The following is a 27,200-nucleotide window of genomic DNA, read 5'->3' on the forward strand; positions in this document are numbered from 1 at the left end:
ATGAAATAATACGTATAAAAGTTCCATGTAATTGTAAAGTGCTTTAAAAATATTAAATACTATTGACAACAATAATTCTTATTAAATAAATGAAATACCATATATCAATACCATATATTGATTACTTCCATATGCTGTAAAATAATTTTTTAAATGAGCATTAATATATTATGTGCCTGTCAAAGGCACACGACAGATAAGAAAAGTGCACAAGTACATGTGTTTTCTCAGTGGAATTATTGTTCACATTTGGGAAGCTACTCTCTAAACTTGGGTAATTCCTCTACTCCTCTGGCTGTCTTATTTCTCCTTCAGTAACGATCTCTTCCCACTTCCTATTCCTTAATCTTAGTAACACTCTCCCAATCAAATAGCAACCCTACTGCTCTGGAAGATTATCTCCCTATTTATCTGGATAAATACACACTATTCTAAGAAATTATATTTATTTACTCATGGCTACTTTTTAACCTAGGTGAAGAGGCCCCACAGCACAGATAACATTTTCCACACTGCAGCTGCATAACTCTGTTCTCTAATAATTGATGTCTTACCAGAAGAAGAAGGGATGGACCCAAGAGAGAGGTGGACACTTCTAAGAATACCCACAAATGAGGAAGGCAGAATAAAAGGACACAAGGAAGGCCTAAGGAGAATTAAGGGAATGAGAGTAGTATGGGGGAATTCTCGATGTGAAGGGAATTCTCTTTCCCAAATACTCTCTCTTAAGATTTCCAAGTATCTGTCTTGTGGGTACACCAGGATAGCAGAGAGAAGGGACTAATGCCACCGTGCTACTCCACCTTAACTGACCCTCCATGCTGAAGCCCCTCATCTCTATTCCAACTCTAGCATTCATTCTCCTTGCTGCCAGGACAAAGGTCAAGTCATACCTGGAGCTGGGAAACAAAGCCCTCTCAAATCTGAATATGCATTTTACGAGGAGAGAGAGCAGGAGAGGGGACCACGAGGAAGGCAGAGATTCCCTGACGACCTCATGCCCTTGTACACCACTCGCCTTTACTCTCTGGAGCCAAGAGAGGAAACACATGTGGTGTCTGGAGACCTGTGCCTGCCTGTTCCAATCCCACACCCAGTCATCTCACCACACCCTTCACCTCACTTTACCTTCTCCTCCAGCACAGGAACTAGGAACTACGGAGAGAGAAGCCAAGGGAGAGGAGGAAGAGGAAACTAACGATTCCCTGCCCAACCCCAGCCCCACACCCAGCACCACCAACAGGTGGGCAAGCTTGCCGAGAAAACGCAGAGGGCATCCTGTGAGCAGCAAACACATCTGAGCCTGGAAAAGACGCAGAGAAGTAAAAGATCAAAGGTGAGGTAGGGGACGGGGAGGAAAGTGGGAGAGACAAAAGGAAAACAAAAAGTGGGGGATCATGAGAAGCAGAGGCAGGAAATAACAGGGCTTCAGACTTGGGTGCAGAGTGGAGGTGGAGGACACAGCACAGATGGTGTAAGAATTAATATTTCCCTGGTTCCTCCCAGGGAGTCCTTTCTCAACCTTGTAAGGCGTGCACAGAGGTGGCAAGGAAGCACCTTGCTCCTCTTCCTGGTTCTAAGGAAAAGGTGACCTTGAGCCGGTGGGTGTCTTTCCCAGTGCCTGCCTCTAACCCTGTGCTTTCTCCATATCCTCCTCCGGTACCTGTGTTTATTCCGCGGTTTCCCCGCGGCTGCCCCCGGGAGATGGAAGAGGTGGCTGGGGCAGGCCGAAAGCAGAGGAAAGGTTGGGCAATGTCACCCTTGCACACCCACAGGGTAGACGGATCGAGTTTCGGCTTAAACCGAGGGGTTTGGGGGAAGGGTGTTGGGGTTTAGCTAGTCCACGTGGGTGCTGTCCTCCACTTAGTGCTGAAATCTGGGCGGCCACATCCCGGGGGCGGGTGGGGGCTACATCCCCGGCTTTAGACGCGCGAGTCTCAAGTCCCGCTAATTACCTGGCGGGTGCTGCCCACCCCTGCCCCAGCGCACCTAGCGCGGTGGCAGGCGGGAAGGCGGGGCCTGGGGGAGCCCCACCCCTGGAGACTGCGGCTGGGGCCTCCCTCTCCTCCGCCCGCCCGCCTGCCACTAGCTCATTGCGCCTCTCCTGCAGTCTGGTTGGCACCGGCTCCCATTCCGGCTCCAGCCTCCAATCCGACCCCCATTTCGGCTGCAGCCTCGGACCTAGCTCCGGCCCTCGGTCTATTCGGTTGCATCCTCCCTCCCTGTTCTGGATCTTATCTTGCGCCAGCGCCTACTCCAGGATCCCGTAGCCAGACCTCAAGCCATGGCTGGTCCCTTCTCCCGTCTGTTGTCCGCCGGACCGGGACTCAGGCTCCTGGCTTTGGCCGGAGCGGGGTCTCTAGCCGCTGGGTTTGTGCTCCGACCGGAACCTGTACGAGCGGCCAGTGAACGACGGAGGCTGTATCCCCCGAGGTAACAGTGCCTGAGGTGCGGGAGGAGGCGGGGGCAGGTGGTGATGGGAACGAAGGTGCAGGTAGAAATGAGAATCCGAGCAACAGAGAAGGGCTATAATCACAAAGGCCCTGGAGCTGGAGGGCTGTGCAGTCTGCAGACCTCAGTGGGGTGGGGGTGGGGGCCAAAACCATAAAGCAAGAACATTCCTGGGGACCTGCCAAGACCAGCTCTGGCCCTACGAGTTCTAGCTGCACTCGCTGCCCAAATCCCTAATTGTAAAGCCAGGAACTATCCTTTTCGCTCCCCTCCATCTCCTTCCCTCATTTCCTCAATTCCTCTCCTTGGGCTTTTCCCCTCCTCCATCCCTAGTGGTGTGTCATGGGAGGAAAGAACTGAGCAGATCTGAAGAAACTGAGCTGGCCAGCCAGAGGCAACTAGAACTATTGGGAAAGCATAGACTCTGAAAGTCCCTAAAGAGATTACCGAGGTTTAGCCTCTTTCTAATTCCCCCTCCTCCCACGGAGCAAAGCCAGACATGGCCAACTGGACAGCTCCCAGGTAACTGCACTAGGTCTAGGCGTCTGTGCCCTCCCTCCATGGTTACTGGGTACCCCCTCCTCAGCGCTGAGTACCCAGACCTCCGAAAGCACAACAACTGCATGGCCAGTCACCTGACCCCAGCAGTCTATGCACGGCTCTGCGACAAGACCACACCCACTGGTTGGACGCTAGATCAGTGTATCCAGACTGGCGTGGACAACCCTGGCCACCCCTTCATCAAGACTGTGGGCATGGTGGCTGGAGATGAGGAGACCTATGAGGTAGGGGGTCCCCAGAGTCTCCCTGATGATCCAACTCATCTTCCCAGTAATCCCAGCTCCTTTCCCCTAAAGACCTCTCACTTTCCCCCAAGACTCTGAGACCCCTATACTTAAGTTTTCTGACCCGGTGAAATCAATGCACAATTGAAGTCTGGGGAGGGATTCCCTCTCCTTAACCATCTCTCCCTCTTAACTCCCCTTAGGTATTTGCTGACCTGTTTGACCCTGTGATCCAAGAGCGACACAATGGATATGACCCCCGGACAATGAAGCACACCACGGATCTGGATGCCAGTAAAGTGAGTTCAAATATCCCACTTCTGATTTACACTGCCTGTGTACAACACTCTGTATCTCCAACCCCTTCACCTTATTTCCTGACTCATGGTCATTATACTACTGAGCTTTTAACCTTAATGTAAGGAAAGACTCATATCTTAAGGGGCAGCATATATGGAGATGGAAGGATAGATAAGAATGACCATGGCCCAAGGTGGGTGGTTTGGGGAAGGGTCTGCAATGCCCCCTTCAATTCAAGTGCTTTCCCAAAGGGCCTCTTCTTCCAATGCACGCAGGAAGAATGCACAAAGATTCCTCTAATGCCTAAGGGAGGTCTCTCTTTTCCCAGGGTCCCTCAGTTCCCACCGTGTTTCTGTGACTTATATTCATTTCCCTTATCTCCCAGATCCGTTCTGGCTACTTTGATGAGAGGTATGTATTGTCCTCTAGAGTCAGAACTGGCCGAAGCATCCGAGGACTCAGTCTGCCTCCAGCTTGCACTCGAGCAGAGCGACGAGAGGTGGAACGTGTTGTGGTGGATGCACTGAGTGGCCTGAAGGGTGACCTGGCTGGACGTTACTATAGGCTCAGTGAGATGACAGAGGCTGAACAGCAGCAGCTTATTGATGTGAGGGCCTTAAGAGGGCGCTGGTTGGTGGGAGCAGATGGGGAAGGCTGGGCCAGATGAGACTTGGGCTCTGAAAGGCCCAGGGGCCACCATGAAGATTCTTAACCCAAGTCCCATTACTCTTCCCAGGACCACTTTCTGTTTGATAAGCCTGTGTCCCCATTGCTGACTGCAGCAGGAATGGCTCGAGACTGGCCAGATGCTCGTGGAATTTGGTATGAAGCTGCTCCTTATCTCTTTTGTCTTCATGGCCACATAAATGCCTTTTTTACCTCCATCTCTCCTAATTCTTGCCTTGCCTCTTGATCACTGTCCCTCTCCGGCCCTCAGGCACAACAATGAGAAGAGCTTCCTGATCTGGGTGAATGAGGAGGATCATACACGGGTGATCTCCATGGAGAAGGGTGGCAACATGAAGAGAGTGTTTGAAAGATTCTGCCGAGGCCTTAAAGAGGTTAGAGAATATTGTGTAGGGGAGCTAGGTGGGAGGACATAAGGAAAACCAAAGACTAGCATAAATAGATTTATGTAATTTATCAACCAACCCAAGACATGTCTGATAGTAAAAAGGACTATCTAGGACTCACTCTAGGACTAAAGGTATAAACCAGCTGGGACCATACTGGGAAAACCAGGACATGTGGTCACCCTAAGATGAGGAAAAGAGTGTCAGGAACCTTAGGAAGTGAATAAGGCAGGTAATGCAAAGACGGAATAACTGAGATGGCACGTCAGTGCCTGGGATGTGTGCAGTGGGATGGTGAGGTGTGTAGATAAGGAAAACATTCGAGCTTAGATTGATGTTGGCGGGGAGAGGTTGCTGTATTCATGACTCTAATATAGCCACCCAGTTGTGAGCCAAGGTAGGCCTTGACTCTGGATTCTATCATTCTTGTTAAAGTATCGGGTCTAGGCTTTAAGTTGAGGGTTCGGAGGGAGACTGGGGAAGGTGGAGGATAGAATGGTTCGAGTTCTAGAATATGTGGCTCTAGATGAGAGGTTGAACTGAATCATCAATCCTACATGGATTGGGTCTCCGTATTCAAGTCTACATTAGAAATCCCCACAAACTCAATTCAATTCTTACTGTATGTTCTCAAACATACAGTTCTATTTTAGGTTTGCAAAGAAAAAGAGCTCCTCTTTTAGATTCTGAGAAGTTTCTACTATTTTTGGCAAGTAATAGATAACATATGCTGACTATGAGTGGGTAGGGAAGTACCTTTAAATTATATGCCTCAGTTTCTTCATCTGTAAAATTGGGATAATGAGATTTTCTACATTTTAGGTTGTTGTGGGGATTAAGTGAAATACAGGTAAAGTACTTGGTCCACAGTAAGTGCTTAATAAGTGTTAAAGTGTTAGCTGCATTATTATTCTAGATGGAAGGGTTTCCCCCCATGTTCAGCATGTAAGATATCCCCTATGCCATGGTTCCTTCTGAACTATAAACAGGATCCCTTTACTCATGTTGGGTAGTGGTCTTTGTGACCATCACTCTGGTAGATCCCTTGTCTCTTGAACTCTAATAGTCATCTTCATGACTACATGGTTAATGGAAGCAAAACGCCTTCCCCCCGCCCCCTATTCCTATGAATCTGGCTTTCCTGCTCTGTTTTCCTCTTTCTCTGCATTCATGCAGGTGCTCCGTTCACAGCTAACAGAACGTTATCTCACCTCTTCCTGGCAAAGCTTACACCTTCATCTTCTGTCTGAAAGGACCCTTCCAAGCTCTAGGCTCATTAGCAAAGATAATCGATGCATGCAGAACTCATTGAATAATCAGTCCTCTCTCAGTTCAGTTTACCACCTCTGTTCATTTCCCTAGATCATCCTTAATACACCACTCCTTCAAGTTTTCTTCTTCCACATGAGATATTTTTTCACAATCTCATTATTATGCACATCATAATTTTGCATCATGCATGCATGAAAACAATAACAAACCTTTTTCATTTAAAAAAAGATCAATGTCATTCATTCACAGCCAAGTTTCTGTTCTAGACATATTTCTAGTGTTCTTGTGGGTCTAGCTAAGGGAGGGTCCAGGGTTAATGAAATATCCCTGATTTTTCATTAACAAAACCTTTGTGGACTCAGGTGGAGAGACTTATCCAAGAACGTGGCTGGGAGTTCATGTGGAATGAGCGTTTGGGATACATCTTGACCTGTCCATCTAACCTGGGCACTGGACTTCGGGCAGGAGTGCACATCAAACTGCCCCTGCTAAGCAAAGTAAAGGAGTTGTGGGGTTACAGAGGGGTGTGAGTAAGGAAGGGTGGGTTGTGGATGGGGAGGGAGTGGACCCTTTGGAAAGGAGCCAAACATGTTGTGGCTAAAGGGTCAGGAGACAGGCCAGGCGCAGTGGCTCATGCCTCTAATCCCAACACTTGGGAGGCCAAGGCAGGCAGATTACTTGAGCCCAGGAGTTCAAGACCAGCCTGGGCAACCTGGCGAAACCCCATCTCTACTACAAATACAAAAGTTAGCTGGGTGTAGTGGAGGCTGAGGTGAGAGGATCACTTAAGCCTGGGAAGTCGAGGCTTCAGTGAGCTGTGATCACTCCAGCCTGGGTGACAGAGAGAGACCCTGTCTAAAAAAAAAAAAAAAAAAAAGAAAAAAAAAGAAAAAAGAAAGCTCAGGAGACAGAGCTCTGAGCAAGTTCAGGGCTCTTTCAGGTAGGACTAGTCTCTGCCTCTATTGACCCTGCTCCCAATCCCTATCTCCTCCCTAGGATAGCCGCTTCCCAAAGATCCTGGAGAACCTAAGACTCCAAAAGCGTGGTACTGGAGGAGTGGACACTGCTGCCACAGGCGGTGTCTTTGATATTTCTAATTTGGACCGACTAGGCAAATCAGAGGTGAGATCCTAAGGGATTAGGATGAGGAGAGGTATAGGTCTGCGGGGGCTGAAATATGGCAGTGAGTGAGCCTCCGGGATGTAACATAATCTGAAATGAAATTCAGGTTGAGTGGGGAGGCAATTGGAAATGAGCAGGCAAGTCAGTCAGTACTAAAGAAAAACTCAGATTATAGGAAGCAGAGATCAAAGATTACTGTCCTTCAGGTGGAGCTGGTGCAACTGGTCATCGATGGAGTAAACTATTTGATTGATTGTGAACGGCGTCTGGAGAGAGGCCAGGATATCCGCATCCCCACACCTGTCATCCACACCAAGCATTAACTCCCCATCGCCAGCTGATGACTCAAGATTCCCAGGAGTTCTGCTCATTCTAATGATGGCCCATTCTACTTGCTCTGGACCTGCCCCCGCATCCCCTGCCTCCATCCTAGTAAAGACTCCTTGCTATGCTGCAGCTGTCTGTGTTATTTCTAATGGTGGGGTGAGGAGGGAGCAGCCTTCAGGAAATGAAAAGAGGCAGTGGTATTATTTATGATGGAAAGAGACTCCAGATATGGCATCCCGGGAACACTGATTCTCAGGTGGGTGGAAAGCATTAACATTTTACCCATATTCCTCATCAGCTTCTGAAAATAATCACTTCTGTTTGCACTTTATTCATTATGCACTTCTGTTTGCACTTGATTCATTATGACTTAAGATTTCTCTCCCCACAATCTCCTTCTACTGTAGAGACAGGCTCATAGCAGGTGGCCAAGGAAGCTGATAGTCAATACCAGGGACCAGGAAGGTCGTGACCAGTCCTGGAGGCCCCAGGCTGTACTTCGACCTATAATAGACAGGGAGTGGGAGTAATATCACAACTCAGCTCTCCAGGAACATTGATACTTGGAAATTAGCGCTCTGCCTGTAGACTCCTTCACTCCAGGGATCTCCCTGGGTGCACTCTAAGAGCCAGACAGCACCAAATTAGGGGTTTGATTCTGGGTCAGGAGATGGAGGATCAAGCTGTGCAGCTGGGAACTCACCTTGCTGTTCTGGGCTCTCCTTCCCCTCATGTTGGGCCCATGCAACTGCTCGTCGCTGCTCAGGACTCAGAAAGGCCATTTGCTCAGGAGTGACAGCCACAGCCTGAGCACTGGTGAGACTAGATAGTTGGGTGGGACTAAACACCACCTGGGGGCGGGGGTAGGAATCAGTGCATGCATGTAGTCCCCGTTGGGCCCTGGCTCTCCTGTGGTCACCCCAGTCCATTAATACTTACAGCAAATTTAGGAGGAGGGATGACAGAAATGGCAAGAGGAGTAATGCCCTGGATCTGTCCCCGCAGCAGTGCTGAAAGAGCCAGGTCTGGGATCCCAGCTGTTGAAGCAAGTGGCATCCAAACATTGTCTTAGACTGACCTTCCTTCTCTTCAAACCTATAGACCTTCTCTAACTACTCCCAAAGTGCCCTATCATAGACCTTCCCCAATATGTCTCTAGCCCCTTATTTAAACACCCTCTCAGGCCCCCACCTTAAGAATTGCTGGGCAGTCTTCCATCCAGTCCACCCATGGTATAGAAACCAAACCAACTTGCACCAGCAGTGGCCCAGCTCCCCACCTGCTATGGTGCCAATTTCAGTGAAGATCTCAGGCCCCCAGTTACTGACTGGGCCAAACCCACCAGGCAGTACAAGGAGGTGGGCCAGAACCTCCAGTTGTTCCTCAGAGCACTGGAGATGCAGGGTGCCCAGGAAGAGAGCTGCTTGGCTGTAGAACAGTGGGAAGAAAGGAAGAATTCAGCTTCAGCGAAAGGGGCTGTGGTCATGAGACAAAGGAAGAGATGGTTTCAAAAGAGTTCCCTTCCTCCATGGGACCAGACCTTCATGATCCTTCTTTCCCCAGTAAGTCCACCTTTACCTCAGCACCACCACCCTCAGCCCCTTCACAAGTGACCTAAACTCCCAACTGCTGATGTGTTGGAGCTCCTCTGGCCGCAGTCCACAGAGAGTATAACCCAGCGCTGTCAGATGAATGAAGTCCAGGTGGCTCACATGCCGACCACTCTGCCGTAGGAAACTGGAGACCACAATGCGGAGCTGGGGTGGGGGTTGGGAGCACAGGGGAAGGAGAAAAGTTATGGAGAATTAATGGACAGGGAAGTGATAGGTGTTACTGGGTTATATTCTGTTACTATTAAGACCTAAGGAGTCATGCGGAAGGCTGAGGACTCAGAAAAGGATAGAAAAAGAGGAAGCCTCCAGGAAAAGAGGTAGGAGACAGTATTATGTGTCCAGGGCCTCAGAGTGAATAAATCGGAGTCCTGAAGGTCACTAGTATGGGGTATTAACAAAAGATAGAAAGAATGACCAGGTACGGTCACAGGAAAAAATTCCTTGGGCTTTAGATGATCTATAGGGCTGGGTCTGTGGGATGGGTGTTTGGGAAGCGGTAGGGAGGAGGAAAAGTGTTACCTGAGTGGAGCTCCAGCCATCTATCTGCCCCAGGGTGCTCAGCACTCCCCAGTCCACTAGGATCAGCTCCTGTAGTTCCCGATCTCCTAGACCTATTAAGAGCCTACCGAGCTGCAGGATCTGCTCAAGACGAAATCCCCGGGGGGGACCCCACAACTAGGAGAAAGACAGGAACAATGTGAGTGGAAAAGCAGTGGATTGGGAGTCAGACTGCTGGGTTTTAAGTCTTGCCCCTGCCCTTAGCTGTATAACTCTAGGCAAGTCACTTGCCTTTTCTTTAGTTTCCTCCACTATAAAATGAAACCGTTGCCTTACAGTTCCTCTGACTAAGGTGTTTTGAAAGACATTACGGTCAGTGGAAAAGAAGAGAAAACTAACTCTAGTCCATGAGTTCCACACTTTTATGTGCATCAGACACACAGACACTTATTAAAACGCAGATGCCTGGGGCCTAGCACAGTGGCTCACAGCTGTCATCCCAGCACTTTGGGAGGCTGAGGTGGGAGGAATGCTTGAGCCTAGGAGTTCAAGACCATCCTAGGCAACACAGCGAAACCTCATCTCTACCAAAGATACAAAAATTAGCCAGGTGTGGTGGCGTGCACGTGTAGTCCCAGCTTCTCAAGAGGCTGAGGCAGGAGGATCATTTGAGCCCAGGATGTAGAGGTTACAGTGAGCCAAGATCACACCACTGCACTCCAGCCTGGATGCTGGGTGACAGAGTGAGACTCTGTCTCAAAAAAAAAAAAAAAAAAAAAAAAGCAGATGCAGATGTCTGGACTCTTTCTCCCAGAGGCTTATTTTTTAATTTATGAGACAGGGTCTTGCTCTGACTCCCAGGCTGGAGTGCAGTGGAGCAATCTCGGCTCATTGCACCCTCCACCTCCTGCGCTCAGGGAATTCTCCTACCCCAGCCTCCCGAGTAGCTGGGATTACAGGCATGCGCCGCCACACCCAGCTAATGTTTTTTCTATTTTTAGTAGAGACAGGGTTTCACCATGTTGCCCAGTCTGGTCTCAAACTCCTGGGCTCAAGCAATCCACCTGCCTCCGCGTCCCAAAGTGCTGTGATTACAGGCATGAGTCACTGCGCCCAGCCTCCCCAAAAGTTTTTATTAAGTCAGTGAAGCATGATAATCTGGCACTGGCACTGTTCCCGTGCTCAGTTCAGCAGCACATACCCAAAAAAATTGGAATGATACAGAGATTTGCATGGCGCCTGCGCAAGGATAACATGCAAATTCATGAAGCATGGTTTTTTTTTTTTTTTTTTTTTTTTTTTTTTTTGAGATGGAGTCTCGCTCTGTTGCCCAGGATGGAGTGCATTGGCTTGACCTCGGCTCACTGCAAGCTCCGCTTCCCAGGTTCACGCCATTCTCCTGCCTCAGCCTCCCAAGTAGCTGGGACAACAGGCGCGCACCACCACGCCCAGCTAACTTTTTTGCATTTTTAGTAGAGACCGTGTTTCACCATATTAGACAGGATGGTATTGATCTCCTGACCTTGTGATCTGCCTGCCTCGGCCTCCCAAAGTTCTGGGATTACAGGCGTGAGCCGCTGCGCCCAGCTGAAGCGTGCCATTATTTTTTTAAGAAAGAAAAAAAAGAATAAAGAAAAAAAATCTGTTCCCTTGATGATTGTGATATGCATTAAAATTTGGTAAACACTGCTTTAGTCCCTCTATTCATTATACTAGCTCTCTTTCCTCAATATTTATCTCCCCTCACCTCCTACTTGTGACCCAAATCTTCTAACTCTTCTATCTCCTGCTTCCCCCACCTCTCATCCAACTCTCCATTCTCTTCGTATCCTACATCACACCCAAACAGCTTCCTCATGGCCAACCCCAGTTGGCTCTCCATCCCTAACCTGTTTTGCTTTGCCCATGGCTGCCCGCAGTTCCTCAGGCCCGAGTCCTGGGTCTCCTGCAAATAATGTCAGGCAGTCCTCAAAGTCTGAGAGCTCCATCTCTGCAATCTGGGTTGCAGACCAGGCTGCTGGGAATGTCCCTCGTACATCTGCACAATTTGGTACAGGTTCTGAAGGGGGAAGGCAGGGCCAGGAGGTCAGTGTAGTGATAAAATATGCCCAGAGAGATATCTGTAGATAGTACGACTCTTCCAATCTTTGGAGGATGCAGCACTGTGAGAAACAGGGATCAAAGGAGTATTACAGGGTAAGATGTATAGGGCTTAGAAGATAATAGAACAAGAAGTGATTGGAGATGCCAAGACTTTTATAGATGGAAGACTGAGGATGTTGGTCAGGGATTTAATGGTAGAGCTGAATTTGAACCCAGTTCTCTAGCCTCACAATGTCTCCTTCAAAGCTTCTAGGGATCTCCCCAGCAGAGAGCTCCACACTTAGCCGAGCTAGAGCTGAGTCTAGAGCAGACACAAGAGGGCAGAAAAATAGAAGTTCTGGGCTAAAAGAAAACTCAATAGTTTACACACTCCCAGAGCTACAGAATTCTAGAACTAGAAGAGACTTGAAGATCATCCCTCTAAACTCTTTGCTTTATAAATTAGAAAACCCAGTCCCAGAGAAGAGCACATGTAGAAACCAGACCGTTTGATACTCCCTGTACATCCTGCTGGACATGTAAGTATTTGGGTAGTTTCACCTGGAAGATCCTCAGCAGCTGGTCGCACCACCCCTGCTACCAGGGCTGCTTTCTTGGCAGCAAGCTGTGGCCCCCTACACAGCTGTCCAACTCTGCTCTGCTCCCAGCTCTGCTGCTTTTCTAGAAGCCGCTCCAGGGTCTCTGGACCCAAGGCCTCCTGCATGAGAAGGCAGAAGGAGAGTGGGGAGATCTGGACAGATCCGGGCCTGCTGCTATAGCTATAAGTCCAAAGTCCTGTCTCTGTTTTGCAGTCTCCCTCCAGATCTAGGCTTCATATCCTTTGCCCTCTTTGGCCACGGGTCCCCATAACCAGCTCACCAGTCCCGTCTATGCATTTACTCCCTTCCCTTCTTCCTTCATCTCACCCTGGGGATCAAGGAAATTGCCTCAGTAGACAGAGTGAATACTAGGCGTCCAGCTTGCTCTACTTCATCCTGGCTCCACAACTCTGGTTTCCTGGGGACAGGAAGAAAATCAGGGGCTGGGGAGCTGAGGGAACTGTGAGGAAAAGGAAGGGGAAAAGAGGACATGCTAGGATTTCAGACACAGGGCTCCAGAGGACCTTAAGAATATGGAACAGGCTGCCACTGATGATGGTGGTTGAGGGACTGGGTATAGAATGAGTTAGAATCTGAGGTTCTTGAAGGTCCATACCCAAGAACAGACTCCTGCAATAGCAGCCATCCCAGCTCTGTGGTAAATGTCTCTCCTAGGCAGAAGCCTTGCAGCTGACTGAGATGGGACAGCAGGATCTGTAGGGGGATCTGTCGTGTGCTCTCTATCCCCAGGAATCCAACCAAAGGGCCTAAGGTCTCCAGCACTTCCCCTGAGACTGGAGTCTCCTTTGGAGCCTGGAGAAGAGCATCAGAACTTGGACAATGCACTTCTGACTCAGAATACCAGACACCTTGATCAAGACACCAAGCCCTTTGACCTTCCCTCCCTCCTGCTCCCAACTCAGCACCCTATGATGCTCACTACCTTTGTTCACTTTCTTAAGCAATTAGCCCACATAGGAGCAGGCAGAAAGACTGAGAGGTGGACTCCAAGAGATTTCTCGGACTCCGAGAGGTATGGACAAGTAACATGAAGCATATTATCAAGGAACAGAACCCAGAGGCAAAACAGGGGCCAGGCCTTGTAGACAGGAACCTGTTTGGCAGCAAGAAAGCAAGAAGTAGAGGATTGGGGGACAGAGCATAGTCTGAGGAGCAAGAATTGCCCAGGGCAGCAAATCTGAGTCTAGTAGGGTGGACTCTTACCAGGTTTTGTAGTGCCCTCTCTGCCAGGGCTGCCTGGTGGAGTGGGGTCAGTGCCAGCAGCTGCTCTGGAGCTCTGTGCACCAGCTCCACCACCAACATAATGGATTCATTGGATAGTCTGTCCATCAACTGGATCCTATTACAGCAATTTGACAACAACAGTGTTCAGGTGGAGCTGGGCCAAGTCGAGAAGGGACCACAGAACCCCACAGTCCCCAGCTAAGATGTGACCCCAGAACAAACTTAGTGAAGCTCGACAGGAACTGATAGTAAACAGCTCCAGGGCCAATTCCAACCATCAAGCTTGAATGGGGGAGAAAAAGGGAGCAACATATTTCTAGTCTTCCTAAAAAAAAAATAACAAACAATCCTACCTGATCTAATGGATTCAAAAGCTCCAAATATTAAGTACCATTCACATTTCCCCATTTTATAGATTAAAAAACTGAGGTTCAGAGAGATCAAATGTTGAGGTCTCTCACTCCCAATTCCCGTTTTTTTCCCACAGGACCACCCTTCCTCTGCTTGTGAAGAGGTCCCTTCTTGTTTGTACGTGCTATACAATTTACAAAGTTCTTTCAGGTGTTATTTCATTTGATCCTACAACAAGACCTGGCCTCACTCCATCACTCAGGCCGGAGCACAGTGGTGCTGTGATCTCAGCTCACTGCAACCTGCACCTCCCAGGTTCAAGCAATTCTCGTGCCTCAGCCTCCTGAATAGCTGGAATTACGCGCCATCACGCCCAGCTAACTTTTGTATTTTTAGTAGAGATGGTGTTTTGCCATGTTGGCCAGTCTGGTCTTGAACCCCTGACCTCAGTGATCCACCCACCTTGGCCTCCCAAAATGCTGGGATTATAGGTGTAAGCCACTGCACCCAAACAAAATAGGCGTTTCTCTTATCCTTCTTTCACAAATGAGGAACTCAAGTTTTTTGATGCATGGTCTAGGATCTTTCACCTCATCTGTAACCTTGGGATTCTAAATTATCTCACAGAACCCACATATTTAAACAGATCTGAATGGCATTAAAAAAAATAAAAACAGGCCGGAAGCGGTGGCTCATGCCTGTAATCCCAGCACTTTGGGAGGCCAAGACAGGCAAATCACAAGGTCAGAAATTCGAGATCAGCCTGAGCAACATGGTGAAACCCCATCTTTACTAAAAATGCAAAAATTAGCTGGGTGTGGTGGCATTCGCCTGTAATCCCAGCTACTCAGGAGGCTGAGGCAGGAGAATTGCTTGAACCCTGGAGGTGGAGGTTGCAGTGAGCCGAGATGGCACCATTGCACTCCAGCCTGGGTGACAGGGCGAGACTCCGTCTCAAAAATATCAATCAATCAATCAATCAATCAATCAATCAATCCCTTTTGCCCAGAAATCAGAGGTGATAACCTGTACCCTACCTAGGATTACCAGTTCTGGAACTGGGCTAAATCATACAAGAGCTGAAATCTGTGGAAAGGCCTATAAAAACGTAAGAATGTTGGGAAGCCGAGGTAGGCAGATCACTTGAAGCCAGGAGTTCAAGACCAGCCTGGACAACATGGTGAAAGCTCGTCCCTACAAAAAATACAAAAATTAGCCTGGCGTGGTGGTGCACACCTACAGTCCCAGCTACTCGGGAGACTGAGGCAGGAGAATTGCTTGAACCTGGAAGATGGAGGTTGCAGTGAGCCGAGATCACGTCACTGCACTCCAGCCTTGGTGACACAGCGAAACTCTGTCTCAAAAAAAAAAAAAAAAAGTAAGAATGAAGTCAACTGCTTTTACTCCATTTCATCTCCATATTCCCCAGGAAGACTGTAACACCAGCATTTTCCTATTCTGACTTACAGTGCAGATGGCAATAGGGTGGTGGTACGGGTAAAATGAGAAAAGCAGCATATGAGTAAGATACTAATAAATTTCTCTATGGGTAGGGAGGAGTCCTGGGTTCCTATAGCCTTTTCTTCCCACAACCTGTATATGAACGTGCTCTACAACATTCCTGCCATGGGGCCATCTGGCTTAGGCTCGAACAGCTCCAAGGACCAGGAACTCACTACCTTAGTTTTTCTTATACTATGTAAAAATCTGATCTCCGTTAACTACTCTTAGTCTTGCCTAATGGGGCCACTCATAAATATGACAATCTAATTTCTACTTGATAGGTCCTCAGGTATTTCAAGGCATTTATCACATTTTTCATGTATTTTTCTCTCGATCTACTCCTGTGAACACACCAAGAACACAGTGCCCTGAGCAAACTACAATCCTCTGGGGCAGAATTGGAGCATTGCCTCCCTCACTTCAGACACTCTATCTCAATCTCAATTAATGTGGACTAGGTTATTGTAGGATTACTTGGCAGGCTTCAATACAGTGTTGCCACCCTCAGCTGCCCCATGCTGGAGCATATTCTGGGAACCAGTCAATACATAGAGCAACTTTGAATAAAATCCTCTGCTTTGGGCTATAAATGATGTCAGGGAACTACCAGACAGAAAAACCGCTTCCTCTAGGGCATTCCCTAAGGGCAGATCTTCACCCCAGATTGAGCTTTCTAAGGGGCCAGTATCTCTAGCTGCAGTACTTACGGTAAGTCCAGGAGTAGCTTGCTATCCAGCCCATTCAGTTCTGGCCCTAGAGTTGTCCATTCTGGTTCTGGCATTGCCATCCTCCGCTGTAGCTCTGCCCAGATACAGGCCCTCTGTAGGGAAGCAGGGTAAGGCCAGAGCAGAACACAGGAGCTGGTTTCTACACCTAGGGTCCCAGCCTCCCTGCTCCCGCTAATGTCCAGGCACCCCCTCTCACCAGGCTCCCTCGAACTCTGGTGGGCAGTTGATAGATCATGTGCACCACTTCAAGGAAGTCTACCATGGAGTTGATCTGCTGCAGAAACTCACAGGACATGCCTCCTGCCAGGGTGCCCAGAGCCCTGCGGGTGTGTGAGTGGGGAGATGCTCATTCAACACATACAACAGCCTGTTTGCTCCTTGATATCAGTACTCTCAACACAAGTACAGATGTTCATTCACGGCAATTTATGGTTTGAGAAATGTTTTTACATAGATATTCTCATCAGCTCCCCATAACATCACTGCTGTTTATCAGAGAAGAAAATAAGGATTTATGGAGATCAGGTGACATTCCCAACATCATCCTACTGAAACTAGAGCCATGTCTTAGATTCTGAAGCCCTTGGGAGGCTGAGGTGGGTGGATCACCTGAGGTCAGGAGTTTGAGACCAGCCTGGCCAAAATGGTGAAACCCCATCTCTACTGAAAATACAAAAATTAGCTGGGTATGGTGGCACAGGCCTGTAATCCCAGCTACTCCAGAGGCTGAGACAGGAGAATCGCTTGAACCTGGGAGGCAGAGGTTGCAATGAACCAAAATTGCGCCACTGCACTCCAGCCTGGGCAACAGAGCAAGACCCTGTCTCGAAAAAAAAAAAAAAAAAGATTCTGAAGCCCGTTGTTCTTTTAATGTGGGTGTAAGTAAAGTGATACCTTCTTATTCCTATTTATTCTTGCTTGGCCAGTGCGTCTGAAGTCACCCTGAAGTAAACTAATAGTAGCAAATGACTACTGGGACTTTACAATGGACTAAGCACTGTGTTAAATATCTTACATGACTTACCTCATTTAATCTTCATAATAACTACCTATGAGGCTGGTGCCATTGTAATTCTCATTTAAAGAAGGGAAAACTGACACAGGGAGGTTAAATGACTTGCCCAAGAGGACAAGTAGGTGACAGGACTGGAACCTGAATCCAGGTTTTCTGAGTCCTTTGGCTCTAGTCAGGATAGGCATGGCACTGTGGAAGGACAGGAGGGAAAAGGGAGGTGCTAGGAGAACGTCCACGAGGCAGGGACTATACATCATTCATCCCTATATCCCCCATTCCATATCACATGGTGCCTGGCACATAGTAAGCACTCAAAAAAATGTTGGTCGAATTCAGAGCACTGCTCAACTCAAGTTACTTACTGCAGATTCCTGAGGGTCAGGTTGGTGGGTACTTGCATCTTCTTCCAGAGAAACTGTGCCTACAAGAGAAAGAAAGACGAGCCACTTCCCAGAAGAGACACTGTCCAAGGATACCCCCTAGAGTGGAGAGGCAGGACTGCCTTGGACCCAGTCCTGCCTCTTCACTCTGTGGGACCCACCAGCCTCCCACTCTCCTAGATGCCCACTCTTCTCTCAGAGCGTGAGAAAGAAATGAAAGAAAAGGGAAGGAGAAAGAAAAAGAAAAGCAAGTCACATTATAAGGGATACTAGGGTGCTGGGTGCAGTGACTCAGGCCTGTAATCCCATCACTTTGGGAGGCCAAGGCAGGAGGATTGCTTGAGGCCAGGAGTTCAAGACCAATCTGGACAGCATAGTACCTCAACATAGTGTCTCCACATAGTGTCCACATTTTTGTGTTGTCTGTCTCTACAAAAAACTTAAAAATTGGCCAGGCGTGGTGGCTCACACATGTAATCCCAGCACTTTGAGAGGAAGAGGCAGGCAGATCACAAGGTCAGGAGTTTGAGACCAGCCTGGCCAATATGGTGAAACCCCATCTCTACTAAAAAAAAAAAAAAAAAAAAAAATTAGCCCGGCATTGTGGGGGGTGCCTGTAGTCCCAGCTACTCAGGAGGCTGAGGCAGGAGAATCGCTTGAACCCGGGAGATGGAGGTTGCAGTGAGCCAAGATCGCGCCACTGTACTCTAGCCTGGGCGACAGAGCAAGACTTCATCTCAAAAAACAAAAAAAAAAAAATTAAAAATTAGCCAGGCATGGTGGTAACCACCTGTAGTCCTAGCTATTCAGGAGGCTGAGGCAGAAAGATTGCCTGAACTCAGGAGTTTGAGGTTACAACAAATTCTGATCATGCCACTGCACTCCAGCCTGGGCAACAGTGTGAGACTCTATCTCAATCAATCAAATAAAGGATACTAGGGATAAGCTGGCCAAATAGGGCTGAGGGATAGGTAAAGAAGGTAGACTACATTGAGGGAGGAAGTTCTGAAATTAAGTGGGGAGGATTACCTGCTGCTCAGACCAGGGCAGCTCCCAGTAGCGTCTTCGATTTGCCAGAAGAGCCGAGGAATCCAGTTGTAACAGCTTTAATGGGAGCAGGGGAAGCAGGCAGTCTGGCCAGGTGGTGGGAATAGGCTGCTGGCGGCGATGGGTATAGCAGTGTAGTGATAGGTGAAAGAGTCTGGACTTAGCACTCAGAGAAAAGGAATCATGGGGGTGGAAAGGGACCAAAGCTAGGACAGAAGTGGAATGGCATTTGCCACTGTAGCAATAAACGCCTAAAAGCCTCACACTGCAGGCTGCTGTGGTCAAGTGTTGCTGCTAGTTAGGCACCAGGCGAACAAAGTCCCTTAGCTTCTCTCAGCCTTGGTCTTTTCATCTGAAAGCAGGGTGGGTGGCCTGGAAGATTTCTCAGGCCCTTCCAGCTTTGACATTAGTTTAGGACAATGTGAGTGGATCATGCTGTCCTGTATCTGGCACTGGGGAGGGCTGCTAATAGGCACAGAGCTAACCGGAACTCTCAGGGCCACTGCAGGGTAGTGTGGGAGTTAGCACCAGCCATATGAAACTGCCCAGAATGGGGAGAGGAGCTCAGTTGGGAGATCTCACACTTACCTGACCAGGGATACACACAGCTGGACCAGCACCTGTTGTACCCATATTTTTAACACCATCTTTAACCTGCATGAAAATTGGTTGTGTGTGTGTGTGTGTGTAAGTGGGGAGGTATGAAAGGCCTTCCCTGGCCTCAGGGAAGATGCCCTCCTCCCAACCAGAAAGAGCCGGTATCCCTGATTATCTCATCCTCCTTGCCACTCTCATACCCGAAAGGTCTGCAGCAGTGCTGCGGTCTGGCAGGCTGAGAGGCGTGACAGTTCAGGGGCCAGGCAGGAACAAGCCCCGACCAGGACTCGCCTAGGGATGGCCTGGAGTGTCTGGGGGCTGAGGCCTGGTAGCAGAAGGTGCAAGGAGCAGAGTTCCTCCAGGGATAGCTAAAGAGCAAGAGAGACAAGAGGCCTGAAGAAGAAGGGAAGGGTGGTGGGGAAGACAACAATCACAATGCAGCAAGGCAGTAAGGACCAGGGGAGCAGAGAGAGAGGAGGGGCAGATGCAGGAGCCAGGGAAAAAGGGGATAGAGACCTCTGGCGGGAGGCTGAGAAGTTGCTGCTACTCACATCGTGCCTAGGAAGGAGCCGTCCAAGCAGCAGGACAGCCTGTGTTGGGATGGGACCGAAAACAACAGCTCTCAGGACCCAGCAGCCAGGTCCTAAGTGGGTTCCTAAGGCAAACCCTCCAAAACTTCCCGCTCCCTCTTAACCATCCCCAGTAACCATCCTCAGTGACTCAGGTCCCTTCTCGATCTGAGGAAAGGGAATGAAGGCGTCCTCCTGCAGACAGAGTTTACCTCTACTGTTCACCCAGGGAAAGGAGGGGCTGGTTTTAGCCCTGAATGGGATTCTCTTGACTGGGGCTCAAGCGGGGATGGAGGGTACATGCCAGGGAGTGAGACACACAAACCTGAGCAGGTGTAACACTAGTTCCCTGCAGGACAGGAAGCATGGCTCTAAGCTGGGGCTCTGACAGCTCCTGCAGGAAGTGGAGGCCCAGCTGAGGGAAGAGAGGGGCCCAGACCCGCAGCTCCCGGGGGCTCAGCACTGCTCCTCCAGATGAGCGCAACACACCCAGAAGTTCATATGCCACCTGTAACCAAAGAAGGTTTAGGACTGGAGAGAAAAGACAGACGAACCTTGAACTTCCTCTCTAATCCCACATCTGAATTTCCCAGGGCCTGGGCTAGGGTTTGGAACTAGGAATTGGGCTGGAGTAGATTAGGTTCAAAATGGCAAAGGGTATGTTTGGGGTGCCACAGACCAGATAGAGAAGGGCCAAGAAGAGGTGGTAACAGGTAAGAATGGCCATGGAGTAAGGAATGGAGGTTGCAAAAGTGGGATGGGAGGCTGGCACCACTGTGCTCAAGTTGACACAATGGGAAAGCCATCCACACAGACCCAGGGGAAGCCTAGAGTCTTGTAGGCTTGTGCTGAGGGGCTCACCCGTCCTTCTGGGCTGAGGGTCCCGTTGGCTGCACATTCCAGCAACCCCCGTTCTACCGGCCCCGTTGGATCACTCAGGGGCACTAGGCTCTGCAGCTCCTCAGGGCTCAGGAAACAGGCGAGGGGCCCAAGCCTGAGGAGGGCATGAGGCTGACCTTTGTGTGGTCCCCAAGACTAGCACTAAGGCAGGCCTGGCAGCAGATGGCATGGGTACATACACTGGGCACTCTGACCACTACACCACTACACAGGGGCACAATCTATAGACTACTCTCGTGGAACTCTATGCTGCCTGGGGCCACTGCCTACTCTCTTGCCCCTTCCTTCCTAGAACACCGACCCAGCATGACAGTTGTACCTTCCTCTCTCTACCTCTTCCACTCTTGCCTCGGTTACTGATCCCACAACAACTCACCTGCGTACCTGCTCCTCACCATCCTGGACACTCTGGTTTACCAGGCTGCGCAGCACATGGCGGGCATGCCCTGGCCCCAGACCTACTGCTGGCCAGCTATCCTCCAGGGCCTGGATCTGAGATGGGGAAGGTTAGCTCGCACTGGGGTCACTGTAGGGTTCTTGCAGGGAGGGGCCACTGAGAGACATGCCATTGACTCTCATCCCCACTAGCAGAAGATGGGCCAGTCAAGTAAAGAAGATGATTCTCATACCTGGTGAGGGCTGAGCTGCAGAAAGTTCTCCAGAGGGAGGTGGGGGAGCAGGGGCAGCACTGCCCACAGCAGCTCCTGGGGCCAGGCAGGCACTTCCCCAAACAGTTCAGGGGCCAGCAGTCGCTTTGCCAGAGCCTCCTTCTGTTCAGGCCTCATTCCTGGGCTGTAATCCCGGATGGCAGCCAGGCTGCGAGGAGTCATGGGTCTTAACCCTTTGTCTTCCTCCAAACTGTTTTCCCCAGACCCTCTGTAGCCCTGCTGTCTACATAGGAAGGAGACTCTCACTGTTTTTTGTTTTGTTTTGTTTTGTTTTTTGTTTTTTTTTTTAAGACGGAGTCTCGCTCTGTCACCCAGGCTGGAGTGCAGTGGCACGATCTTGGCTCACTGCAACCTCTGCCTCTCAGGTTCAAGCTATCCTCCTGCCTCAGCCTCTGGAGTAATTGAGACTACAGGCGCCCACCACCATGCCTGGCTAATTTTTGTAGTTTAACAGAGACGGGGTTTCACCATATTGGCCAGGCTGGTCTCAAACTCCTGACCTAGTGATCCGCCTGCCTCGGGCTCCCAAAGTGCTGGGATTACAGGCGTGAGCTACCGCGCCCAGTCTCTCCCTGGTTTTAATAGAGAAGAGCTCTCTGGTCCTTTTGTAGTTCATTAGCATGATGATTGGGTTTTCACACTGAGGCATGAGATGTACCTCTCTCAAACCTTGTTACGATGTTGGCACATTACCTATCTGGCATGAAAGAAAAAAACAGAGAGGAGCTCCGGAAGGGGCTGCTCCATGTGGATGGGGTTGGCCTGACCGTGACAGGAGCAGGAGGAGTAGTGCAAGAACCTTACACACTGTCGTTGGCTAACAGGGATGGTGGGAAGCGCATCAAGTCAGAGACAGCCAAGAAAGGGATGAGTGGCGACAGGTCAATGAAGAGCTGGGAGGTGAGGTGTGGGTACCGCTGGAGCAGCAGGGCTGTCAGGCGACCCAGGGCCTGCTCCTCGGATGGTGGTACCTGTGGGGTCACAAGAATGGATTCTGCCTCCGGAGATGCTCAGTATCCCTGCCATTTCCTCTCTGGAGTTCCTGCTCCCACTAAGGGAAGCCCTCTGAACACTAGGCTCCAGGTGCCCTCGCTCCCTTCTTTCTCTATGCTTACCTGCAGCTTACCCTGCAGCATGAGTGTCAGGAAGCCCTGTGCAGCCTCCCTCTCTGCTGAAAGCACCAGCTGCTGGAGGTTTTCTGGGGGCATATGCAGGTATGCCTGCGAATAGGAGGTCATGGTGGGTATGGCCTCACCTCACGGGGCAGGGACCTCCAGCCATGGCTGTCACCAAGCCCACCTATGTGCCCTCCACCTGTTACCTGCACTAGAATCTGCAGGGCCCAAATACTCTTCTCCCTCTGGAGCAGATCCCACAGCACAGGCTGGTGGGAAGAAAGACAATATGCCAACAGAGCTGTCTTCTCTGTCTCTTCTGCAGCTCCCCCAGGCATTCCAACTCCACTTGCTGGGATGCTTGTCCTTCATCTCAAGTGCGATTCTTCAGATATTAAGCTCTTTTAGGTCCGGGATCATATCTCTAATTTCTCTTGTACCCTCTCCCATGCCAGGTCCATAGATGGCTCAATTAATACTTGTAGACCTGAACCAAATACTATGAGACTATCTAATTCCATTTTACTGGGCCCCGGGTTTGAAAACGGTGGCCCCAACATGGAGTAAGGAATCTTTATATATCCTACAGAACCTAGCAAAGTGCCTTGCATATAATAGGCACTCAGTGAATTAATTATGGTGTTTAACATATTCTCACCCCTCCATTCTACAGACTAAAAACTGAAGCACAGAAAAACTAAATGAAATTGCTTGCCTAAGATCACACTAATTTGTGGCACAGTTGAACCCAGAACCAAAGTCTTCTGATTGGTAGTGTCCCTGAAGCTTTCTCATTCCTGCCTTATCTTCCTGTATTCTGCCAGCCTCCAATTCTCACTCTCTAGGGGAAAAATTAAGAGTCCTCTAACTTGATCCTTTTTCTTTCTGGTGCAGAAAGCGAGAGAGTCAAAGAGCCCAAAAGAATAACAAGGTAATATTTATTGCACGTTTGTGTATCATGCACTGTGCAAAGCCCACAGCATGTATTATCTCATATACCATTATCATCCCTAGTTTATAAGTGAGACGAGAAAAATATTGCTCAGAGAAGTTAAATAACTCATTCAAGGCTGGTCACAGAACCAAGATATGAATCCAAGCCTGTCTGACTCTAGAGCTGTGTGCTTCAACTACTACCCCACACTACTGCCTCTGAGTATTCGAGGAATTCCCCTGGAGGGCCTTCTCACTGTTCTAGGAGCCTTCCCTCTGGCAGAGCACTCACACTAAAGCAGGCCAGCAGCTCCATCTTGCTTATAATACCAGAGCTGGGGTTGACAGTGGGTTCAAAGCCTGATGGGGTTGGCTGCTCCTCCTCTTGCTGCAGGTATTCCCCAATCGTGCGTAGCACACTGCGCCGGCCCTCCGGGCGAAAGGCATCCCAGAAGGAGCAGTTGTCTGGGAGACTGGAGAGCAGTAGGGCCCGACCCAGCATCCCCTGGGCCTCAGCGCCCCCAGCCCCTGGACCCAAGAGGAAGGTCAGCAGGCGGAGGAGATAGTGTAGGCGTGTGTGGTGAGCAAGCGCTGGGACAGAGGACCGACAGCGTGGCAACTGGGATAGCATGCCAAGGAGGAAGGGGCCAGGGGTCAGACAGAGTGGGGATGGTTCCAGTGGTGGCAGAGAGGGCAGAAGGGGGCCCAGCAGCCCTTCTAGGAAGCAAGTGTCATTGCCCCCACGACTTATCCTGCATTGGCCTGCTAGCCAAGGCCAGAAGGGCACCAGGACCTCATACATGGTGTCATTGGCACAGACCATCACCAGGAAACTGCCCCCATCTGGGCAGCGTTCCCCACAGGGTCCAATGTGGCACGGTGGGGAGGCAGTGACATCTGGGGTGGGACCCTGGCACACATGCTGGACCCAAGCCTGGTTGCTGGGGGGCACAGCCTGTAGACTTGCCTCCCCACACAGTCGCTCAGTCCACAGAGTCTCATTCTCCAAGAAGCAGCCCCAAAAGATGTCTGGGGTGACGGGAACAGGGGGCAGGCCTTCAGGGCAGCTGGTAGGGGGTGGGAGCAGGCCAGCACAGAGCCGCTTCACCAGGCGGTGGTTGGAGCCAGACAGGGCTGAAAAGGAGAGGTTACTGCAGATCGCATCCAAAAACTCATCAGGAAACTGGTCATGGCAGGCCTGTAGCCAGCCTTGGGCACCTGGTGCCCAGGACACTGCATACCACACAGCTGTCTGGCAGATGGCAGTGGTGCTGGGAGGGGGCTGTGGAGTGGCAGGCTTGGTGTGCTGGCAGAGCAAGTGGATGGAGAAGTTGGAAATGCTGTAGGGTGGTGCTGGGCCTGAGTGGTTCTCACAGAGGGCCTCCACAGTGATGGCTCGCCGTTGGCGTGGGCTGATGTGGGCTGAGGGCTGAGAAGCTCTGGGCAGAGGCACACCCGTGCTCAGGCAGTGAAGGAGGGCAGGGGGTGGGGGTGGTGATCCAGACAGAAAGCCCAGCGCCTGGACATCCCAGGAAAGGTTGTGCCGGACGCCCCTGGGTGCAAAGGGAGGAGCAGGCAGGATCTGGTCAGTTCACATTTGACCCTGACCCAGAGCCCTCAAGGGGCATGGCAAGCATAGGCTTTTCTACAAGCAAGGTCCCTGAGAGTTTAGGCATTACTGGTTGAAATGCTGCAACGGGGCAAAAAAGAGAGAGCTGCCCTGCCAAGGTCCAAAATCACCTAGGAGAAGCCCCAGTTGGAATTCCTTCTGTCCACCTGGCCCCCTTCTGTCTCCTTTCTTCGTATGCTTTTAGATAGCTTAAACACAACCCTCAGCGGGCCTCATGTTAGGAAATCTGCTCAGCAACTCAATATGGCTAACTATCGTCTGGCATTGTTGTACTGAAGTAGTAAGGGGGTAGAGGAATCCAGCTGTGTCCTTATTTTCCAAATCCCATCTTTACTAGCTAACATTATTAAGCACTATGTGCCAGCACTGTTTTAAGTCGTTTGCATACACAGTATCAACTCATTTAATAGGGTGCAACAACTCTGTGGTAACTAATATTATCATTCTCATTTTATAAATGGGGAAACTGAGGTACAGAAAGACTATGTAACCTGCTCAAGGTCATACGGCTAGGAAGAGGTGGAGCTGGGACACCAACCCAGACAGTCACACCCCAAAACCACTAAACTACACTCCTCCCATCAGTTTTCCTCTCTAGAGGCTGAGGTCTTCAGCTCTCCACCTCCAGATTTTCCAGGCCCAATCCCTCAGAACTGGTCTCCTATTACTTACCATAAGAGCAGCTGTTGAAGGTTACCTAGGAGGGAAAGAGTAAGGACGAAAACTACCCCAATTTCACTTTCTTTGCCCTGCCACATCCCAGTCCCAGCCCTGGCCACACTCACCTCCCTGGCACTGCCCATTGGCATCAGGCTCTGGCTGCCCCAGAATGGAAAAGACCTCATCCTGCAGGGAGTGAGTGACACGGCGCAGCCTCTCCTGAAAGGCAGCATAGAGGGGGGCCCCCACTGTGCGTAGCAGACCGCCCCAAAGAGCCTCCTCGGAGCCTAGCTCCCCTGTTGGGGTAAGCAAACCCAACAGACCCTGCAAAAAGTGAGGAGCTGCCTCCCTCCCATCGAGGCCTGTGGCATTGGTGGGGTCCACACTGGGCTGCACCTGCACCAGAGCTTGCCAGCGTGTGCCCTCTAACAACAGCAGCAGAGAAGGCAACCAGTCAGCAGCCAGGACACAGTCAGAGGGCCCATCACGGGTGCACGGGGGCCGAGTTGGGGTAGGGGGGCCCCCAGGAACTAAGGCGCCCAGCAGCACCTCCACAAGTCCACCCAGCACCCCTGCCTGGTGCACCAGGAAATCTCGGGGAGTCTGCTCCTGTCCCAGCAGTGCCAGCATATCCCCTAGCAGGCCTAGCATTGGCTCCCAGTCGGGGCTGCCTCTCAGTGTCACTAGAAAATCATGGAGCCGGAGAGCAGGCGGCTGGAGAGGTGGGGGCTCTCCTACTGGTCCTTCCCCCATTCTCCCAGGCTCAAAGGAAGAAGAAATGTTGGCCAGGAATGTAGAGAACCGTGAGCGGCTCAGGGAGCCCTGCGGAGCCTGGTCCAGAGTGGAGAGCAATGACTTCAGGAAGGAGAGACCAGGGTCCAGGGAATGAGGCCCAGTAGGGGCCACAGTCACTGTAAGGAAAGAAACCAAAGGTCACTGAAGGAGAGGAACACAGAGCCCAAACTCAACCCTGCCCCTGAGCACAGTTCCCTACCTGGATCTAAAGATGAGATGAGGGGATAGTAAGCTGAACCCCTACAGTAAGTCTTGGCCTGCTTTTCTTAACCCTCATTTTTTCCTTTTGCACAAGTCTCTGCCTCTCTCCTTTGTCCTTCTATCTAACAGGTTCACCTCCACATTCTTAAAGTCTTTTTCCAGCCACCCTCCTCCTCATCCCCAGTTCTGCTCACTGTTCTTCTCACCTGCAAAGGACAGCGACAGCAGCAGCAGCAGCAGCAGCAGGGGCCAGAGGCTCAGAGCCATGTTTCCAGGTGAACACTGGTATCGGAGGTGAGTTCTGGTTATTCTCACCTGTGTGGGATAGCCAGGTGAGGGCAGGGCACTGCAGGAAGCCTGAGGCTCCACTGACACTGTAGTGTGGTCTTTCAGGAAACAATCTGTAACCTGACAGCAGGTTTGTTACCTGAGCCGCTGAATATCTGATCCTTTGGCTCTGGAGAAGGGTACACTTCTGTGAGAGGGACCAATGATAGGGGATCCCAGGGGCCCCTCAGAGGAACCCAAGGAGATTGCTTGAGTTAGGAGCCAGTGATGCAGAAAGGAATAGGCAGACATGGAGATGGAGAACTGGAGATCAGGGGTGTAGTCTGGGGTTCTGCAGAAACATAGAAAACAAAGAGGATATGAAGGAGCTAAGAAGCAAGTAGGAGTTGAGGAAATTGAGGAAGAAAGGATGCCCAGGAGAAAGAAACTGGGCAGCAAGGTATAAACAGATGA

General features: G+C 50.3%; 2 protein-coding genes and 2 non-coding genes across 8 annotated transcripts; 3 read left to right on the forward strand and 1 right to left on the reverse strand.

Annotated features, from left to right (window-relative positions):
- Positions 1 to 934: 934 nt before the first annotated feature.
- LOC129014646 (creatine kinase U-type, mitochondrial-like) lies at positions 935 to 7,459 on the forward strand. 5 transcript variants are annotated; one of them, XM_054452232.2, is made up of 10 exons: positions 935 to 1,336; positions 2,111 to 2,433; positions 3,038 to 3,236; positions 3,440 to 3,535; positions 3,922 to 4,143; positions 4,273 to 4,358; positions 4,474 to 4,597; positions 6,244 to 6,378; positions 6,878 to 7,003; positions 7,210 to 7,459. In XM_054452232.2, exons 2-10 carry the CDS (start codon positions 2,285 to 2,287, stop codon positions 7,324 to 7,326), a joined length of 1,254 nt encoding a protein of 417 aa, XP_054308207.1. In that variant the 5' UTR covers positions 935 to 1,336; positions 2,111 to 2,284; the 3' UTR covers positions 7,327 to 7,459. The 5 variants fall into 5 exon arrangements, with proteins under 5 accessions (XP_054308207.1, XP_054308206.1, XP_054308209.1 ...); XM_054452234.2 differs by having other exon boundaries at positions 1,150 to 1,336; positions 2,174 to 2,433; XM_054452235.2 differs by having other exon boundaries at positions 1,150 to 1,336; positions 2,249 to 2,433.
- Positions 7,452 to 26,995, reverse strand: STRC (stereocilin). The gene is made up of 30 exons (XM_054452203.2): positions 26,887 to 26,995; positions 26,666 to 26,774; positions 25,589 to 26,374; positions 25,476 to 25,500; positions 23,466 to 24,726; positions 22,447 to 22,509; positions 22,241 to 22,345; positions 21,930 to 22,096; positions 21,087 to 21,273; positions 20,834 to 20,949; positions 20,419 to 20,551; positions 19,883 to 20,065; positions 19,540 to 19,578; positions 19,189 to 19,356; positions 18,980 to 19,045; positions 18,374 to 18,499; positions 17,327 to 17,385; positions 16,146 to 16,269; positions 15,929 to 16,041; positions 13,347 to 13,482; positions 12,739 to 12,935; positions 12,450 to 12,540; positions 12,085 to 12,241; positions 11,331 to 11,500; positions 9,463 to 9,618; positions 8,945 to 9,087; positions 8,610 to 8,758; positions 8,270 to 8,367; positions 8,034 to 8,181; positions 7,452 to 7,834 (listed from the first exon to the last, which is right to left on the reverse strand). Exons 2-30 carry the CDS (start codon positions 26,724 to 26,726, stop codon positions 7,746 to 7,748), a joined length of 5,316 nt encoding a protein of 1,771 aa, XP_054308178.1. The 5' UTR covers positions 26,727 to 26,774; positions 26,887 to 26,995; the 3' UTR covers positions 7,452 to 7,745.
- LOC129014757 (U6 spliceosomal RNA) lies at positions 10,620 to 10,725 on the forward strand. The gene has a single exon (XR_008494301.1). It is a non-coding gene; the product is annotated as a U6 spliceosomal RNA (small nuclear RNA).
- On the forward strand, positions 21,725 to 21,828 carry LOC129014926 (small nucleolar RNA U13). Its single transcript, XR_008494445.1, has one exon. It is a non-coding gene; the product is annotated as a small nucleolar RNA U13 (small nucleolar RNA).
- Positions 26,996 to 27,200: the final 205 nt, after the last annotated feature.

The sequence above is a fragment of the Pongo pygmaeus genome, chromosome 16, assembly GCF_028885625.2.
Source record: "Pongo pygmaeus isolate AG05252 chromosome 16, NHGRI_mPonPyg2-v2.0_pri, whole genome shotgun sequence".
Classification (NCBI taxonomy): domain Eukaryota; kingdom Metazoa; phylum Chordata; class Mammalia; order Primates; family Hominidae; genus Pongo; species Pongo pygmaeus.

Bases quoted from the DNA above. Each gene is read 5' to 3' on its own strand.
- LOC129014646 (XM_054452232.2), top strand. From the start codon at position 2,285: ATGGCTGGTCCCTTCTCCCGTCTGTTGTCCGCCGGACCGGGACTCAGG. The intron at 4,359-4,473 runs GTATGAAGCTGC...TCCGGCCCTCAG, and splicing joins CCAGATGCTCGTGGAATTTG to GCACAACAATGAGAAGAGCT. The intron at 7,004-7,209 runs GTGAGATCCTAA...ACTGTCCTTCAG, and splicing joins ACCGACTAGGCAAATCAGAG to GTGGAGCTGGTGCAACTGGT.
- STRC (XM_054452203.2), bottom strand. From the start codon at position 26,726: ATGGCTCTGAGCCTCTGGCCCCTGCTGCTGCTGCTGCTGCTGCTGTCG. The intron at 17,386-18,373 runs GTAATCCTCCCC...TTTCTCTTGTAG, and splicing joins TGCCCTGGTCTGAGCAGCAG to GCACAGTTTCTCTGGAAGAA. The intron at 12,242-12,449 runs GTGAGATGAAGG...CTTCTCATGCAG, and splicing joins CAATTTCCTTGATCCCCAGG to GAGGCCTTGGGTCCAGAGAC.